Genomic DNA, 20484 nt, shown 5'->3' with positions numbered 1-20484 from the left:
GCTGGTCATTTAATAAAGATTTGGTTTTAGCATAATGCAATACTGAGCCATTAATGTGTTAATGTTAAATCAAGTTTATTTATATAGAGCCAAATCATATCAAGTTGGCATCATCTCATATCATGACAACTCCCCAATAAGCAAGCGATTAGCGACAGTACTATAGCAAAAGGAAATAGGAATAGGAAAAACTCTTTAACGGGAAGTAACCTCAGGCATAACCTGACTCTACTGTAAGTGTGCGGCCATCTGCCTTGACCAGTAGGTTGAGGAAGAGAGAGAGAGATACAGAGAAAGAGAGAGGGGGGGAGAGACAGAGATGCACAGCAACAACAAATAACAAGCAGGGTTTTTTTCATTAGCTCTTATGGTGTTTTGGGAAGATACAACAATACAAAATAAATCATTCACGAACCATCAGTTGAGAGTTAGACCATCAACAGTAAGGGGGAATGCAATCATATTTGTATCTGCCAGAGATTCATTTCTTATAGCGTGTAAATATAAAGTGGATACATCACACCATGATACAAAATGATAATAGCTTTCACTTATTGTGACAACGATATATCCCACAACCAAACAAAACCAGGAATACAAAGATCAGAGCCATAGCACCCAGACAATATTACAATGATCTTGTATCTATTGACACATAAATACTCAACTGACTTACATGGAACTGATAAATCCAAATAAAAAATGTTGTGCCTTGCTGGGAAACTAAAGCTTATATTTTTTCTTTTGTTCTTTTCTTTCTTTTTTCTCTCCCCGTTTAGTCGTTGACGATTGCCCCTGTGTACACACAGTAGTCCCTGTAACTGCCAAACCCCTATTGTTGGTCTTCGGGAGGGTGTACGCAACCACATCTCCTCCGACACAAATGGAGTCCCCAGCCACTTCTTTTCACCTAGCCATGGAGTTTCACCGGGAGGGCATAACGCATGTGTAGGAACACTCAACACACTATCCCTCCTACCAACCTGTAGGGGTCGCTAGTGCAGCGACAGAGAACACCCTCCTCAGTCGGCTTCCCACCCTCTTAACACGACCGATTGTGTTCATCGCCCAGACAAGCTGGAGGCACCATGGAGGAATCAAAACCGCAGTCTCCACGTTGTTGGGCAGGAACTTGACCCAGGCGCCACCTGGAAGCCCCAGAGCCAAAGCATTCTGTAATACATATTGACACCTCAACGGATTGTTTCTTTTGAAAAGGAGAGATATCTAATATTTCAGCGAAACAATGACAAATAACAACCCCCTCTCGACAGGCTTTTATGAGATGGTGTGGCTGTGGTAGCATTATCTCTGGCAGCCAGTCCACAAATCTGTTTCCCTCGCCTGTCAAACGCAAAGTGAGGTGACGTGAGTCAGCTGTGCTGCGTGAGTAACAAGACACAAATCTGGAACTGTCAACGTTCAAAAGAAAAGGGAAAATGAGAATCTGGACTTAAAGAAGAAATTGACACCCAGTTCACCCAATCAATGACTCACTCTTGACTTGAGACAATCTGTCTGTGGTGGATGAGGTATTATAACCACTTAAGCCCTAGTATATATATATATATATATAAACTCACAACTATATAAGTTGTGAGTTTGTAGATCTGCTATCATTGCTATTTTTGACTATTTTCGAAATGTGACATCCTCTCAGACTGAGCTTGAGTGAAACAAAAAACGTACCCTGAAGGCTAATGTATACTTTGTTGAATGACCATGTCACACAAAACTCTCTTCCCATATATACTGTTACTACTAAATTCTGAAGGATGAGGTTCATATTAATTAGACCTGTTTCTCTCATCACAGTCTCCGTGATGAGAAAAACAGGTGTCCACGTTTGCACACCGCTGGGCCTCTGCATGGCTTATATGTTGAGTGGGTGGTGAAAGGACATGGCTGTTTATAATAATAACAACTTGAATTTATGTAGCGCCTTTCAAAAACCCAAGGACGCTTGTCTCATTCACTGTGGCATGTCAATGCGGGTTTGCACATCGAGAGGCAGCATTAGCCAACCAACGGGGCACTTTAAGAAGCTGTCTGCAAGGAGGGTGTTGGTCAATGGATGGTGATGGATGCACGGTGCTGAACAAGGTATCTTACTCACCACTTGAGTGGGCTTGAGCGATTCTCCGTCAAAGTAAGCAAGGCTGGAGCCGTCCTCAGGGAAGCCGTCACAGTCCTCCAGCTCCTGAGAGTTACAGGGGGGCTTCTCTCTGTCAGGGTTACTATTCTGGATGAGGAGAGGAGAGGAGAGGAGAGGAGAGGAGGCTTGATTTGGCTTCTTTCAGCACTAGGAGATTAATATACTGATTAAGAACAGAGGTGAGAAGAATCAGTGGCTGGTCCAGCTGGTACAGGAGCTCAGGTTTGTTTTTGCGACTGGAGAGGAACTGTGGAGATTGGAATGTGATGGAGGAGGTAGGGTAAGTGGAGGGCTCTGAGCAACTGAAGAGGTGAAAGTTGGAGACTGGACTAAGAATTGAGGAAGCACCACATTGCAACAGGTTGCTTTTATTTGTGCTATTTTTGAACATTTTCCACTAAAATGACATGCCCAAAATAGGTACGCCAGGTTTAAAGTGGTTAAAATGAGTTGGAACACATCTTTGACAAATCAAATTGCTTGGGCTGTAACTACAATTGCATAACAGATAACATGAGGTAAGTGTACGTGGCAGAGCCAAACATTATGAAAGCAAGAAGGAAGTCGTCAATCGTTCTTCAGGCGATCTTTTTTGAGACACATATACAGAAAATAAATGCTCCCTTAGGTAAGTATAATGGCTATAGTCTAAGAGGCCTGGTGGATCAACTAGCAGGGTGTGTACATACTGTATTATAGACACAGATCTAATCGTGATATCACTATCAAATTGACACACGTCATCCCCAATTTTTTACCCTGTTCTTCCTGTCTCACTACACAGTACAAACCCTCCTGCTGGTTGGTCGGGGACAACTATTAAGCAGGGAGAGGATGTGGGGGAGATACGCTCGAGTTAAGCTCGAGCTGAACTCATAGTTCTTGCGATTTGGTTGTCTACACCCTCCGCAGGACCAACATCGGGGGTTGACAGTAACCAGGATCACAGTACACATGGGGAATTGGAGAGCAACGACTAAATTGGAGAGCAAATTGGGAAAAGTGCAAAACAAAAACATTGTGAAACTCTAAAATCTCACCAGGTCTTCTGTGGTGAGGTGAGTCAGTCTCTCGTGGATGAGGGCCGCCTGTTCCTCGCTCACCAAGTACTCTCCTCTCCTGTCACCCAACACCAGCTCCGTCCACATGGGCCCTTCGTCACGCTTCTCAAGAGTCACCTCCAGGCTGGAGAGAAAGAGAGATGTTAAGTCGCACACACGTACGCATCAGCCAGAGAAGAGGCAGACAGAAGGATAGATGCGCATACCACACACAGACAGTCAGACACACATAACAGAAGGTCACAAAACAGACAGAAAGGCAGACACACACACACACACAATTTACCCCCACACAAAGACAGGAGGCAATTTTACTAGAATGTAAGCCTAATTTAAAACTGTCGCTAACTGAAAAACGGATTTTCAAGTTATTTTCAGTGAGTGACACCATCGTGCGACAAAATATAAGGCTCAACTCTATTCAAATACAGACATACAGAATCACAAACACATTTGGCAAGAGCTTTTTGCCATGACAAGTTGTCTTGGAAACGTACAGGGTGAAAACATGTTATGCAACATGTTTTTATATTAAGGAACAATAAGAGAATTGTCTGAGCAGAAGCACGGCATTGAGGACTGGACAGCGTGGGAGATAAGAGTGCTTTCTACGAGGGCATGAATAAATACACAGATAAATGAATTATATGAATGAGTTATGGATTGAAGGGCCACATCTTGGCTGACCTTGCTGCTTAGAAATGCTGTATCACTTGGAATCACATTTACTGATCATACAGAAAAACATATCCACAAACAAATCTTCCCGTCTACGGTTTATTACAAAAGGGAAAGAGAAGAAACATATTTCAGTTTCTCTGGATTGCTCCATTGTGGGTTCCCATACAATGCTTTCTAAACATTCCCTAAACCCCAGCACTCTCTGGGCGAGGCAAAGTGTACGTTTGGCGATAAGTGACTGCCTCGTCTTCTCAGGGTGCTCAAAAAGCACAACGGCAAATGGGTGGGGGAGGGAAGGTAAGGTCGCCAACCTTTTATCGTCTTTGATAATCCAAGTGCTGGCCTCCATGTCCACAGGTGCGTGAAGCTGGCCATCTAGCAAGGGGGGAAATCCTTGCACTCCCACACGCAGTCTGTCTGCGGTCAGCTTGAACTGCACCTGGTCTTTGATGATGCCCTGTGGCATGCGTACAGACACTGTGACATCCTCCGCCGTCTGCTGCCAGAAATAAATGGGATCTGAATGGGAACGGCGAGAGGGGGGAATGCATGGCAATAACGTTAATGACATTCTTGTTTTATAGCTCACCATCTGTTGCAGGGTCATACATAAAACATGCAATACAAAACGCAAATGAATAATAAAGAAACATGGTGGATGTGAGAATATGGGAGAATGAATTATCATATATTTTTTTTAGTTTCCAAGGGCCCTGGCTCACAGTTAAGCTTATCAACCCCAAATTCAATTGCAGTGGTTGAGGAACGATTTGCCTCTTCAGCGTATTTCAGTGCCAGAAGTAGCATTGATTATTTAACTCTCATTACCCATCAAATACATTCCCAAGCAAATGCACATGTGAAGACGCTGCACGTAACGTCATAGCCATTTGCCAATTTATACCCAACAGACAATTTTAATAAATGAATCCTTCAAACAAAGTCCATTTCAGTCTATTTTGAGTTTTCACAAAAGCGACACTCAAGAGTTCATTATCTGAGGACTTATTATGATTAGGGCCCGGGTGATGGCAGATTTTACTGATCCGAGTCCTAGACCACCGATTACCGATGTTTTGACCAATGTTTTGTCAAATAAAGTGCAACATTTTTTAATCGGTTTAGAAAAAAGGTTTCTATTTGAGAACATTAAACAAACAATAGAAATAAAAACTTTAGGATGGATACAAAAATGTAATTAAGTATAATTCAACTTCAATATATGAAAATAATACTTTACTTTAATTATATAATGAACAGGCAAACAAGTAAATATGATACACAGCTAAACCAACCTTTATTTTATTTAACCACTTAAGCCCTATTCAAAAATGTAAAAAAACAAAAAATAAATAAAATGTCGATCTAGAAACTCACAACGCATTACAACGTAATACATTGTAAGTTTGTAGATCAGCTATTTTTGAGATTTTTCCAATTCTTTTTAGATTTTTCCAATTCTTTTGAAAATTTGGCCCATGGTGATATGCCCAAAGAAAATCAGGACACATCGACTGCATAAATGAGGATACCAATATTATCAAAAGAAAGTCAAATAATGTCCGATATATCAACCAAACCGATGCATCGGTCAGGCTTGGACCCTTGGAGGCAACAATAAACACACAGTGCACTCCGTTTCATTCCTTCTTCAGCCAGTCTTTTGGGAATAAAATGCCAAAGGAGCCAGACAAAATAACAAATGAATGTGTCATTTATTAAGGAGGTAATAGCCAGAGCAGCGCTATGGGGTGTGATGAATTACAAATACACACAGGATGACATGTTGTGATTGTGGAACGGGTTTTAAAAGACCAATGCAAGACACTTAAAAGGACCAAATTAAGCAAGGAATTGGCTTTTGACTTTTTCTAAAGGAATTCAAAGGAAGGAAGGACGGAAGGAGATGGACGGACGCACGCACACACACAGCTTACTACGCTCACACTCAAAACTGACATTGGCAGTCAGATGCATCTTCATAAATATCTTTTGGCCTACAGTATATATCTTATCACAGAATTGGCTGATTTGGCAGTCTCACTGATGAGGCAGAACATTTTGATTGAAATCTTGCATGGCCGTGTTTGAGTCCCAATTATATTTTCAAAATCAGAATCAACTTTTTTGTCACATCACAGGTTTACAGCTGTAAAAAGGTCCATATGTAGTAGCAGGTATGTACATGTTTAGAACATTAGCATCAAATGCAGATGTGTGCATAAACCTGCCGCCATGAGGCGAGATTAAAAGGTAGCAGCAGGTGCAGTGTTGTTAAGGTGCAGTTCACTAGACCAGGGTAACAGGTACGGGACATAGTGACACAGGTACATGTACATGAGTGAAGGTAATCTAGCATAAGGAGACTAGACCGATATGAGGTAAAGTATTCCAGTGTGGCAGGCCAGCCTGGCGACAGGCGGTGTTCAGGCCTTGTTCAACAGTCTGATGGTAGCCAGGAGGAAACTGTTCAGAAATCGGGTGTTCAGGCACTTGATATAGAGCTCCTTGACTGGCCATGGTTGCAGTAGCGGCATGAACAGATTGTAGCTGGGGTGGTGGCTGTCCTTGATGATACACAGAGCTTTGACTATGCACCACTTCTCTTATAATTCCTGGAGGGAAGGAAGCTCACCTCCCACAATGAGCTGGGCTGTCTGCACCATTTAACTTTTTATGAATTACCTGACCTGTTTGCCCCAATTAATATTTTTTTCTAACACCAGAAAAGTATTTCCAAAATAAAGTTTCCTTTAAACTAAAGCTTACCTTACCTTAGCCCACCTAAGAAAAAATAAGCAGCCTAGCTGAACACAGTAAAATTGTGCCATTGCCTCAGTCAGTCAGCCATTGATGATATCCCTGTGTCCTGGTTTTCTGAGAGGGCATGAAACATGTACTGTAACGTTTTAACATGGATCTTAGATGTAGGAGAGGTTAGAGTGTAAGAGCTTGTGTGTCATTTAGATTAATAACAAGAAGAGTGCACCGATGCAATCTATATTTGAGGCAATGCCGCAGTGGCCAATTATTGTGAAATTCATGGTAGAGGTGCAAATACATCCGGTGTTCTAATCTAGAAGATAGATGTGCTGTGACTGCTCCTCGAGAAAAAATAAATAACTTCTGTATGTCCTCATTCTAATGTGAAGCAACATCTATTAATTTATGTTAATTTATGTTTGAACCTACATTACATTTATTCTCGTTAAATGCTAATGAAGTACTACACAACACAACTAACGTAACTTGTAATAAGCTGTGACTAATAAGCTGTGACTAACTAGGTTAGTCACAGCTGGGTGTGCCTAGACTAGAGGTTGCATGTGGGAGTAATAGGGTTACGATGTACTGTACGTACATACGTATGTATTATGGGTGTATATACCGGTAATACAAATGAGTGGTCACAGTTACAAAGTCTGCCATATCTTTTAATACATTAAAGGTTATGTATTAAATGTGTATTACATATGTGCCCCATCTCAAGAGCACAAAGGGTAGCTACATCAAATTCTGTGTATTGGTATATTCCACAATAGCATATAATAAAATACAGACAGTCTCATTCCCACCGTGTGGTTAACTCATTCCCTGCCTAGAACGACTAAAACGACTTTTGTCCTTTAAGCCCCCTCTGCCAAGAACGACTAAAACGACTTTTATTTTTTTCAAAAAAAGAAAAAATCTTTTTTTTTCTTTTTTTTCTTATTTATTTATTTATTTTTTAACCCAAAGACCAAGGAGATATGATTTGTTGAAGATCTAGACTCCCATCCACTTCATTGTTAACTTAAAACTTAAACATTTTGTATCTCGGCTCCTGAGTACTTTTTTTTTTTAATTAAAAATCTCTGGCAGTGGGCAAACGCAAAAAAATAAAGTTCTGGCAGTGAATGAGTTAATCTAACCTGAGCGATGGAAGACTACAATGTACAGAGAGCCAAATGGTCCATGCCGCACTGAGTCACCCTTCTAGCCAACGCTCTTATCTACAAAGCCATGTGATCTCACATACAGACCTCTCTGCCAACAAATATAGAGCAATGAGAGCATCGTTTAAATCAGGCAGTTATAACAGAGTGTTGGCAATGTGTAATAGGTTGAAACTGGACCAATGTGATGTTGGAAACAAAACCACAGACGTGCTGTACTATGGAGGGTATTGGAGGTATCAAGACCTCCTTGTTGGTTTGCTGAACCAAAGCAAATGATGATGATGAGGGGTACACTTGGCTTCACTGGTCACTGCTATTGATTTATCTATCTATCTAGATAGGTTAAGACATTACACCATAATCCTATCTACTGTAGAACTCATTTTCTCTTCTACAGCATATATTTATGAGTCTTTGAGAGAGATTTATTTCATTATATTTTATTTACTATTTTATTTCCTTTTTGGTCCAATAATTAAGTGTTACCTTTTTGATGAAAAATATCGTCTCATCTGTCCATATTTTTGTTTCTATTAAATGTTGCCATAATTAGTCATTAGTTTGTTTATCTGTTGTGTGTTGTTGATAGATATGTATTGATTCTACTTCTGGTCTACATATTTGATATTGTTATCTGTGCCAGGAGATCATGCGTTTGGTCTGTGTCTGTGTTTCTGTCAATCATGTAGCAGCATGAGCTGTGATTGGTCAATTTCTTTTTGTTGCTGCTTTTTTTTTAATACATTTTGTCGTTATGCCAATGAATTCCTCCCCACACACATGTCTGTGTTGTCACTGCTGTTGTATCCTACTGAGTCACCTATCAGTGAGGAGCCCCCACCGGGCGGACGTAGAGCCTTCGTCCTACTACTCCCGCCCAACATTCCCTGCTGACAGGTGCCGCCCCAGCACGTAGGAGTACGAGCGCAGTGCCAATAATCACCCTCCCACAGGCCAATTGTGTTTGTGCAGACGCTCGACAAAGCCGGATGCACCACGGTGGATTTGAATCCATTGGTGGATTGGTCTACTTTTGAGGGTACATACTTAAATACATTACATTACATTACAGACAGACAGAGAGACAGACAGACAGACAGACAGACAGGGCCTACGAGACACGTAGAAACAACCTTGTTATAATGTTCATCAGCTACATACACACAGCATCGGTCAAGACATTGAAATGAATATCCTGCAGCGTGTGTTTATACTATAATGTACACGGACATAGATTGCCAAGTATGAAAGCACACATTCTATTTGCAGATATTTCATTTACAGTATAACAGCCTCGTTTATCGTTTCTATGACTACATTCCGGCCACTCTGTATCAGCTGGTGTGTTCAACTTCTTTTTCAGGGTAATGAGCACAGGGACTGCATGTTCCATAGGGGGGGAAAAAGAAGTGACAGCGACTTCATACTAAGTGATTTCAAAAAGTGAATGCCATGGGTCAATGGAATGCAAAGAAAAAAAATAGTGTTTTGATTATTCTTTCACAGAGATGGACAGGAGCCAGCTGTACTCAGGAACCAGATCAGGCTTGTATTTTCATTTGTTTCAACTCTGTGAGAGACTGGCTCATTCTCTGTCCAGTTTCAGATGTGAATGTCTAGAACAATAATACTCTCTTTTCATAGTTTCAGTCATAAAGCAGATGGTGGGATGACAAACTACGAAAAAAGATTGAGAACGGAAGTTGACCACTTTCAACCTGGTATCGATATTTTGGGCATGTCATTATAGGCGAAATGTTTCAAACTGAGTCAGACACTTTAAAAAATATTTTCAGATTTTCCAAAAATAGTAAAAACAGAAGATCTCCAAGCTCAAAAGTCAAAACATGTCATAAGCCTGTACATCGGCTATTTTCGCAATTGGTCGTACGATGAAGCATATAGGGCTTAAGTGGTCAAAAAAATTATACAGTGTTTTGATTAAGCTTTCAGACACAATAAGAACAGCTATGTGTCAACACTTTCTCAGGTAGCAATGACACAAATATAGCTGGTGCAACAATCGTAATTTTTTGACAGGCCAGATCCCAAGTATGCAATTAACCGCAAGAGTATAAAGCTGTGCGTTGGAAAAGAAGTTCCATCTCTGGCAAACTTGTCTTTTGGGTGATTGAATCTATGACTTAATTTACTAGACACTTTCTTATCTGCATACGAGACACTTGGAATAGAATACCAAAGTCTGACGTAATTTACACATCCTACCCGGTTCACGTTTTTTTCTCCATTCTGAATTCCCATAGATGTGTTTAGTATCGCGGCATATAAGAACTGTGTTCCAAAAATAAACAAATGAGTGTGGCAGTTTGACTCATATGGATATGAAGCATCAACTGATGGCGAGAAAACGCCACCAAATTAATTACATTTTCACCAGAAACAGACTGTATCAAATATGAGTGACAGACAATCGTAAACGATACAGAGCCACCTCCCTGACAAGATCGCCAGGGCAATTTGTTTATTTTTGGACCACAATTCTTATATGAGACTATTCCAAGATGTTATTTTCCAAAGAGAAATGACTTCCATGACCAAGGGGATGAGCCAGTGACGTCAGGACTTCTGTACTCTATTGTGTAACCTTCAAAAAGTGGTTGGTTACACGTCAAAATGATTTACTAGCAGCTGGCTGGTGTCAATGACCCACACGGCTCATTTTGAATAACCCTGGTATAGATAGACTGTGGGACTTGAACCGGTGACCCACCTGTTCTGTCCATCTCCATGGGTTCTGCAGGAGGCTGCTCAACGGGCAGCCCGTCCACGTGCGTGAAGACAAAAGGTTTCTCTGAGGCCAACATCAGCCCCTTCCCCTGAGGCTCTACCGCCGCGTAATGAGGTACCGACTTCCCCATCAACACCCTCCTCTTCATCACCTTGTAGTTCTTCTCCTGACCTGAAATTGGACACCAAAGTGTAGGAATGATAAAGGTAAACATTTACCCTGAAATAAATTCACAGCGGAGGTTTAATTTCTAAAATGCTATACTGCACCTGTATCATTTGACTGTTTATGTTTAATCATTAATAACAGATTGTATATATGAGAATATGGTATGTTATCTTTTATTGAGTCATATCCTAATGTACTTATCTTATACAATAAACTTCATTATATAAACTTTGCTGGCAAAGAATGTGATCAATAACGATATTTAAATTTACTGAAAAAGTGCTAGCTGGAAAAACAGGATAAGTAGTGAAAATGCAGTATGGCTAATTGGCACAAATAATATGGGGGCTGAGTCTTTCTCCAACACACAAAGCTAATAGCAAAAAAAGACGAGGCTGCAGCTAGCAAATATCAAAAGGCTCCATCTATGAACCCTTCACAATGAGGAAGAGGTTGTGTATTCTTTTCATCCCATTCTACCATTGTCTATCTTATAATCAGGCTCTTTCAGTCAGTCAGCAAATGTCAGGAGCCAAATTTAGTTCACTTCCATGCTAATCTCACGTGGGACAAAATAATTAAGCTCAATTAATTACAAGTTATGCCTATTTAACTTCACAGTGTGACCTAATCAGCAATCATTTTAGCTGGCCACACTGAATGTAATTGTTATGATTACAAACCTTACTGTGACTAAAATTACAAGGATCAATAATTAAGATCTCAATCCAAGCTTGATTATATAGTACATACCTTTCTAATCTTACTTCATACTGTGCACTGCTCACTAGGGCTGGGCAATATGACTTCAAATCATTATCACGAATATTTCAAACTTTTGCCTTGATTACGATTAATGAACGATTATAAAAAATAATAGTGAAAATAGCTACATGCTCATTTTCGCTATTTTTGTAAGCCACCATAATTGTACAACGGAGTATAATATAGAGAGCTGAAGTGTTTACGGTAATCAGACTATATCTACTAGAATTATTTTGTGTCAATTCATTGATATTTAAGAAATAAATACAAAACTATCAAAATAAAAAATAAATCGATTAGGCTACTTGAGCAAGATTAAGTTGGCTATTGGTTCTAAATATCAATTTTGATATATTTTGGACTAATTACCCAGCCGAACTGCTCACCTTGTCCTGCAGTGTTGGTGACTGTGATCCATAACAGGGATACGGAGTAGCCACTTCCCTGTGTTTCCTCCGAGTCTTTCTGAATGCGGAGGATCAGGACCTCCATGGTGTGGACCCCAGCCTGCACATGAGACACACTGTGGAGGATGGTGAAGGGCTCCCCCAGTTCTTCATTGAACACTGGCTAAAAGAAACACAAATGTGCACATGATGATGATATAGCCCAATATTCAGTGGTGACAAAACCATTGATGATGATGTGGAAATTGTATTAATTTTGTATATTTATAGTGTAGGCCTTTAGTTGATGTTAAACACCCTTGTATATCATCACCAGGACATTGCATTATGCAGATGGACACTGCAAAAGTCAAACCCGAGGGATCAAACCTGTGAGTTACAGAAAGGTTGCCCTGACCACACTGCCAGCTGCTGTGGATATTAAGATACATGAGCATCAAAAGGCATTTTTAAATCAAGACAACCGCTTATTATAACAAGTGCCTTTTCCTTTGTCTCCTGCATCTTGTCTAAGCAAAGATAATGAGCAGAAAATTTTGAATTGCACACAACTTCATTCTAGGGGTTCAACAATTAATCAAACTAATTGACATCATTATTAATCAAATTATTATCAGATTAAACTAATTATTTCCAATAATTCCAGCAAATAACTAGCTGCTTATTTGCTGCTGTTGGAAATTTGTATTTGGAGGATTCAAAAGTGAGTTGCGAGCCCTTCTTTCGTTTAGAGATGTTAGGGAGAAATGTCGCACCTGCCATTTTACCTACAGCTCTGCTGTATTCCAAAAAAGTCAAGCGAGCAAAGACTACCATTTATTTTTTTCAAAAAGTGATCTATAGGCAATTTCTCAATAGGTGTTTTATGTTTTATGTGGGTGAACATTGGATATCTAGAGTAATGAGTGTATTTAGCATATACGTTTAATCCCGTAATGGAATAAATGAATGTAGCTTTCCACTTGGTCCCCTCCTTTTACCCCTCTACACCAAATAGCTGATCTGTAGATCTACTATTTATGCTGAATGTTCACCCCCAGAATAGGGATACTAGGGTTCATGTGGTTAAAAAAATAAAGATATATTCAGTAGCAGTTTAGCTCTGGTTCTTTAGCGCTGACAAGCAGTTGCAAACGTGGGGTTATCGCGAGTGCCGTCACGGTTCCCACCCCCCCTCCCCCGCGTCCTGTCGCGGCCCCCCCCCCACCCACCCACGCGCGCGTCCCGTCGCGGTTGTCCCCCGCCGTAACCATGGCGACATTCTTTTTACATAAAAACGCGAATAAACAGCTGACAGTTGGGGAAATCGAAAAACGGGCTTCGCTGTTAGGTGCACATGGTAATGGTCAATGGCTGTGTGCAAATTCAGATCAATTGCTCCAGCCACTGAGGAGAACTGGGCAGAACAATTTTGGTCTCACCACCGAGGTTTGTCAAATTAAGGGAGGATGAAGGTAGGTTGAAAATGGGTGAAGTCGTCCTTTAGCTTTTAGCTTCTAATTCTACTGTTGGCCTGTGTGCGTTGTGTTTCATGGACAGAACGAAAATTAATTTGCAAGCAAAAGCAGATATTGTGGATATTACTGTGATAACATGAACAAAGATTTCCTTCCTCACTGGTTTGGAAAATCAGTAATTATACAAAATTATTTTCTGTCTTAACATTTTCACACCTCATTTGTTTTTCTTAAAGAGTGGTAGAACCTATTAAATTGAGTCTGCAAAACCAGCCATTAACTGTAAGAAAATGCAAGTGCAAATACCTCTTCCATCATATTAAACCTTTTGTCAGCTTTTTACATTATAAAGAAAGACAAGGAAAACTAGAAAAAGTGCTCCTCGGAGCACAAGTCTCCGCCAGGTCAGGTACGTTATTGTGCCTCCTGGTGGCGCTATAATAGGCCAATGTGAAAAGGGTGCCATTTATTCTTAGGCCTTTCACGGCAATCGAACACTTTGATGCATTTTGTTCCAAAAATGTGTTTTGCTAAATTAGATCTGGTGGTGGCGCTAAAACAGGCCAATGTGAAAAGGGTGGCATTTCTTCCTGGGGCAAGTAGGAATCTACGTGGAAAATGTCACGGAAATCGCATGCTTCGTTCATGATTTGAGGCATTGTGTTCAAAATGATCCAATCCTGCAAACTTTGGGAGCCAATCTTAGCCAATCAGGATGGAATCTGGTAAATCGGACAGATCCGTGATGATCACATGACTATAGAGATATTGTGTACTGATTTGCGTGTTTTTTGGAGAAAATCTGTAGGAGTCATATCCAAAAATGTGTTTAGCAAAAGTCGGCCTCATGGTGGCGCTATGACAGCCTGATCTGAAAAATGTGGGGCAGAGGTTCTGCTGGGACATCCAGGGAGTGTGTGTGTGTAGTTTCACAGCGACCGGGCCAACGGTGGCGGAGATTAGCTGGTCGCAGACAAGGACGGACACACACACGGACGGACGGACGGACGGACGGAGGGTAAAACATACTCTCTCGCCATGCCTTTCGGCCTGGCGGAGACAATAATGATGCAAAAGTAGGTATGTGCCAAAAGTTTGTAATTTTTTATACCTGTCACATGAAGCATTTACATTTACTAGACAACATAATTAGAATAGGATACCAGGAAAAAGGAGTCAGGTGATGGAGAAAAGGTGCCTTCAACTAAGAAATTACAACTTGTTGCTATGGGGGGGAGGGGGGGGATTGTTGGGGAGACGTTAATGACTGTTCGTATAGTCCCTGTCACTGCCAACCCCTACTATTTCATTTATTTTCTTTAAATGTATTATTTACATTTATAATTGTTTTAATTTTCCCCAAAGAATCTTTAAAAATAATGAAAAAAGGAATTGGGGGGGATTTACAATTCTGTCCCCATCGGGACATAGCTCGAACGGTCGCAACATGCGGCACGGTGACTCGCTCACCTAAGCTCGCTCGGCGGTGCCTCTCGTGGCTTAAGACCGCTTCAGACGGCGCACCTCCGTCAGGGCTGTCCGAAAACAAGCGCTCCCTTACGTCTCGCCTCCTATGAATAGAATTTTAGCGTCCTACCCTGCCGGCTTCCCACCCTGATCACGGCCAATTGTGTTCATTAGAGTGGCCGGTCAAGCCGGAGGCACCAAGGAGGAATTGAAACCTCGTCCAACGGGGTGAGCAGGAACTTTACTCCTGCGCAATCCGGACACCTGGGGGTTCTTTCTTAATCACTATTCAATAACCACTTCGTCTTACCTCCCACTTTAAGTGGGAACTCTCTCCCCTCTTGCTGGTGCGGAGGAGGTAGAGTCTGCCGGTGCCGTCGGAGAGGGCTGCCCAGGTGGCCGAGGTGAGGCTGAGAGAGGCCCCCAGGCGATCCTCACTCTTGCTGGGATCAGGGGTCATTTGATAGACCTCCGTGGGCTTCCCCAGAGCTGTATCCTGGATTGAAAAAAAACAACATGAATCAGGGAGCAGACAAGACACAGAGGAGCAATGCACAGCTGCAAAGAGGCTAACTGCTAAGCTGCTGAGTACTTGAAGAAGCATGGAAACAGTAGAGGGTGCATTCTGTCAATACTGCTCTACAATATGGATTAAAATAGGTCATAAATCCCTTTAATATGTGATGGTAAAAGACGAGCGATCGTCCCGCATCAGACGATAATACTCAACCCAGGTGTCATCATGTGGGCATTCAGGATGACCATGGCCAATTATATTCTGTGTCATACACCAGACATGTCTTAAAAACAATCAAATGGTGGCGCTTAATGACTGTAGTGTTTGAAGTACAAACAAAGTGAAAAGGTTAATGCTTTTTGTATCGAACTGACCACAGTAATCCCTTAAGAACAGCCTCCAGCATCGACTCTGACGTCCACAACTTGACATAGCAACGTCATTTAAACACAGCATTCATTTCACTCAACTGCAAAAGGCCAGAAGATCAGTTAATCAATAAGAGAAAAAATATGTGTTGATCCAAAGGGGAAAAAAACAGAGGTACTGTAGGGACCTTCCCTGCCCACTTTCTCTCGCCATGAGAACACACGTGATCATGATTTACACACAGCTGTACTGTCAGTTCCTTGATTGTAGAATAATAGAGACATGATGTTACATGAGCATCAATTACTCGTCACACCAAGTAACACGGATTCAAAAGGACGGAGCAAGCAGCTGCTCTTTCGTTGCCATGGTGCACGATACTGTGCATTGAGTGCACAATGTATTATGCACCTTTCAGATCATTTTCGCAAGTGTCAGTGCTGCTAATGTCCTCGGCCGAGTATGAATTGTCCTGTATACAATAACCAACCACCACTTCCCTCCACACGTACACAAAGACTTGCCATCGAGGATAATTATCATGGGATCATTGTAATTAGACTTTTAACAACACGCTTCCATAAAGAGTTCATAATGATGCCAGTGAAAGCCAATAATACTGTCTGCAATGACTATCATTCAGGCTGGCTCTGACAGAAAATGAAAAAGCCATTAGCCATTATCCTTAATTATGGCCAATGTTGTCTGTGTATCTTAGACATAAAAAGCAGTCTCCCCTAAAATGTTCATTGACCTGGTTTTGCTCCTTGTGTGTCAGTGTAGGAAGCTGGTACAAGTTTCTTATCAGATTTTCAGATACAAACAAATATTAGAATTGAACCCAAGAGTAAATTCACTGCTAATGCAATGATACTAAGGACTGTGTTTCTTTGTTCTTCCTTTTCTCACTGAGCCGCTCATTAACATTTTGTCTTCATTAGTCTCATTCTCCCTCTACACCCTGAGCAGAAAAAGGTGCAATGTGCAGGAAGAAATAATGCCCAGCTTGCGATTATTGAGGTATCTGCTGCCACCTACTGGTGGGCTAGGTGTATGAAAAGAGACATTTCACCCAGTGTATTATTTCATAATACATACGAAATCACGTGAAATGTACTTAATTCCTGCCCTCAGTATAACAGTTTCTCCAACACAGAATTGACTGACATGATGAACTGTAGTTTATTATATATTATATTTGAAAGGCTTTGTTTTTAACTACTTAAGAGTCAGTTATTTAGATTAACAAATACACAGAGCAACTTAGTCATTTGAAAAACGAAATGATGCCCCAAAACACCAATCAGTGAGGTTTTAGAGAGACAATGCTAATAGCTTCATTTTTCACTCATTTTCACTGATATGTATTCAACACTACACACAATAAATGCCCTGAGCACAAAATGATGTAATTATTTGCACAGAGGGATGTCATCACTAGGAATTATTAAAAACTCTAAAGAGAAATGAGTGCAATAAAAAATACACACAAACATTTATTTTTCCTTCTAATGCTAAAAAGTGGGCTATTGAGTAGAACACAGCAGTACAGGGGTTGTGAGTTATAGTATGCTAGAATTTTCAAAGATGTCTATGTGAAATAAAATGACTTTAAGATCAAATGAATAAAAAGTGTAGATAGAGAACCGATATGTTATCTATTTCTCATCCTTTTTTTAGCCTGTTCTATTGTAGGACTTTGGATCAATCAATTGCCACTTCAATTGTCCATACTTGCTATATAAAAGCATAGATTTGTCGTCATGTTGCATAAGGCATAGCAATGAACTGACTAAAACAACAGCATCAAAATAAGAATAACTTTGTTCACCAACTACATAAACAGGAATTTATCTTGGTAACTTAGGTGCAGGGACATATCGACTAACTATCCTAACAATATAATATATAACTAGTGGCCTAGTACATATGGACACACAGTACAAGACCTGCAAGTCACCAAGCGGATCAGCAAGCTTTTAGATTAAACTTACCAGATTTACAGTGAGATTCAGAACTCGTCCTTTGCAGTCCACAAAGAAGACACTGTCTTCATACCAGGGATCTAGGTGCAGGTAATTGTACATGCCAAAGGCACGCACATGATCCAACGTGTACTGGCTATCCTTCAGTTTAATCTCTTCCACAGCTAAAACAAAGATGAAAAATAAATTATGATGTGGTGCAAAAATGTAAATAATTTCCTTTCCTGCACAAGTCAAATACCAAACAAAGAGAGTGATAATCCTTGCTCTTCTGACGCAAGGTTGGATTACTGAACAGGCCTACCAGGCCCAGGGGCCCCAAGAGCTCGGAGGGTCCTAAGCCCGCTGTCGCTGTTATTAACTTTGCATTTCTTGTTGCATAGTCAAAGAGCTTATTCATTCATGTCAATAACAAACCTCTGTAAAGGAAGTCCTTTTGCACACCTACTTAGGAGGACAGGTGCATAGGAGTGAACAACCAACGCATAAAGTAGGAAGAGGAAAGAATCCGGCACACTGTCTTCCCTTACAGCGAGTTTATTGTAGAGAACAAACTGTTTCGGGCAAACTGACCTTCTTCAGATAGGGAGGGATACCTGACAAAGGTCAGCTCGACCGAAACGCGTTCTCTTCAATAAACTATGCTCTAAGAAGTGAAGGCAATAACAGACCTCCAGAATCTACAACTGGAAAAACTGAAGGAATAACCTAAACATTAACATTCACACAAGAATTTTGCAGACAAGAGTGGATATTGAGCTTGATGGAAGACACAAGGTTTAGATAGAGACATTCAATGTTGCCATCAACACTGTGGCCTACAATTTCAACTTTATTGTAATATAACAGGTTTGCAGGTGTAAAGAAGTGGATTCTTTTCATACAAGCACACACAAGCTGCAATTTATGTTTCCAAATATTGATGTCGTGCTGCAGCTATTTCTGATTCTGCCCATCAGTAATTGCAAAGGGGAGTGGTCATTCTCTCTCCTGTCCAAGATTAAAATGATGGGGGTATAAGATAATGCAAAAATGCTTCACAGCACTTTAGCAGAGCCAGGAAAAGACGTGCCTGCGTGTGCGCTGCAAATCCTGTTGAGGTAAATCCAGGTGAGTTTAGTTATTGGCTAAACTCACCTGTGTGTGTACCTTCCCCACTGACTCATAATCCACTGACTCATACTCCAACTATGTTTTTAAGTGATGCATGCTTTCCTTTCCCTAAATTACTGAACTGCCTCCACTTCCAAGCAGCTATGTAAAAACTAAAGATTGGTAACTGAAGTAGCAGATATACTATAGTAGTGAATACAGGAGAATTCTGCACTCTTGTTAAGTGGGCTCAGGGGAGAACTGCATGGGCACTTTTAAAGTGAGCACAGCACTGGAGAACTGGGCACTTTTAAAGTGAGCACTGCACTGGAGAACTGGGCACTTTTAAAGTGAGCACAGCACTGGAGAACTGGGCACTTTTAAAGTGAGCACAGCACTGGAGAACCGGGCACTTTTAAAGTGAGCACTGCACTGGAGAACTGGGCACTTATTTTGCAAAGTGGGCCCTGGGAAATTAGGCACTTTTACAAAGTGGGCCCCATGTTAATCATTATGTATCTTTGTGTTTAAAGCATTAACTTTAATTATTTTATTAATTATTAAATAAGCACTTTATCTATCAAGACAGTCCTTGATAAATTGTGCAGTCTGTATTTTCTCCTACTAAATTACATTTAGGGACAATATTTAAGGACACTGTGTGGGAAATGCTCAGCTAGATCAAGGGACTTTGTCTCACCACACAGTTATTTGTACAGTTACATAAGGAACCATAATGGGGCGAAATGCATCTGCTGTAAATATCATTGTTTTACACTGAATCAGAATGCTAACACAGTGTGTTCATCATGAGTGATAGACATGGCATGGGTTCTAAATGGGGCTAAAAATTCTCTCCAAGAAATAGTGCCCAATCTGCCCAATTCTCCCCCAAAACAATGTTCTAGGCTAACATGTGACCAGTTCTCCCTGTTACCATAGTAATAAGATAACATCAGTATAGCTACTGCTACGTATCTGCAGCTACTGTAGATTCTTACCAGCATCCAGTTGAACGTTGTATGTGGGAATTGAGTCCAGCGACAATCTGTAACTTTCAAAGTTAGGATCCAAAAGGTCCCTGTTGACCTTTAAAGAATAATTTGCGGTCATGGCGTCGCAAATATTAATGACTTACTTGTTAAATGAAATTAAAATGAAAAAATATGTGCAGAGATATATGATGTGATGTGGATGGGACATGTGCTTCCTGTTTGTAGCTCACGGTACTATTTTTAGGACGGACACATGAACTATTTAGTCGATTGGGGAAATTAGCTTAGTACGGTATTTAAGTCTTTATAACAACTTTTCCTATGTCAATTTTTTTGGTAATTATTGGAACTCATTTTGCGAGCCCAACGTTCATAGCAGACTTTCTTAACATAATGGTACTGCAGCAACGGACCACACGACGGTCGTCTGTCACGACCCCGTCATGGATGAACTTCAACCTGGTGTTTACACTTTCTCTCTTTTTGGCCGGTACATCTACATAAACATGTACATTTCAAATATAAAGTGCTTACCTTATGGCTACGGATGTTGTAATTATGTACGGGTCCTCAAAAGTATCCGTATCTTCCATATTGTTCAATAAAAAGAATTTTAATCCGATCGGCGGTCATTTTCTCATAGTTTTAATTTATCAAAGTGCAATACACCTCCCAACC

The 20484-nt window shown here is 40.7% G+C and overlaps 1 protein-coding gene across 1 annotated transcript in view; it reads right to left on the bottom strand.

Annotated features, from left to right (window-relative positions):
• nudcd1 (NudC domain containing 1) overlaps positions 1-20022 on the bottom strand; it is a 28526-nt gene extending 8504 nt beyond the window's left edge. The window contains exons 1-8 of the mRNA XM_080442150.1: positions 19813-20022; positions 17729-17883; positions 15159-15344; positions 11904-12087; positions 10567-10755; positions 4209-4416; positions 3196-3340; positions 2117-2242 (exon numbers count right to left, since the gene is read on the bottom strand). Of these exons, the coding sequence (XP_080298276.1) occupies positions 2117-2242; positions 3196-3340; positions 4209-4416; positions 10567-10755; positions 11904-12087; positions 15159-15344; positions 17729-17883; positions 19813-19924 (1305 nt within the window). The 5' untranslated portion in view covers positions 19925-20022. The remainder of the gene's footprint in view (positions 1-2116; positions 2243-3195; positions 3341-4208; positions 4417-10566; positions 10756-11903; positions 12088-15158; positions 15345-17728; positions 17884-19812) is intronic.
• Between the last annotated feature and the right edge of the window lie 462 nt (positions 20023-20484).

This window comes from Gymnoscopelus braueri (assembly GCF_963280865.1).
Source record: "Gymnoscopelus braueri genome assembly, chromosome: 11".
Classification (NCBI taxonomy): Eukaryota; Metazoa; Chordata; class Actinopteri; order Myctophiformes; family Myctophidae; genus Gymnoscopelus; species Gymnoscopelus braueri.
This window is presented reverse-complemented; position numbering and strand designations above follow the sequence as displayed.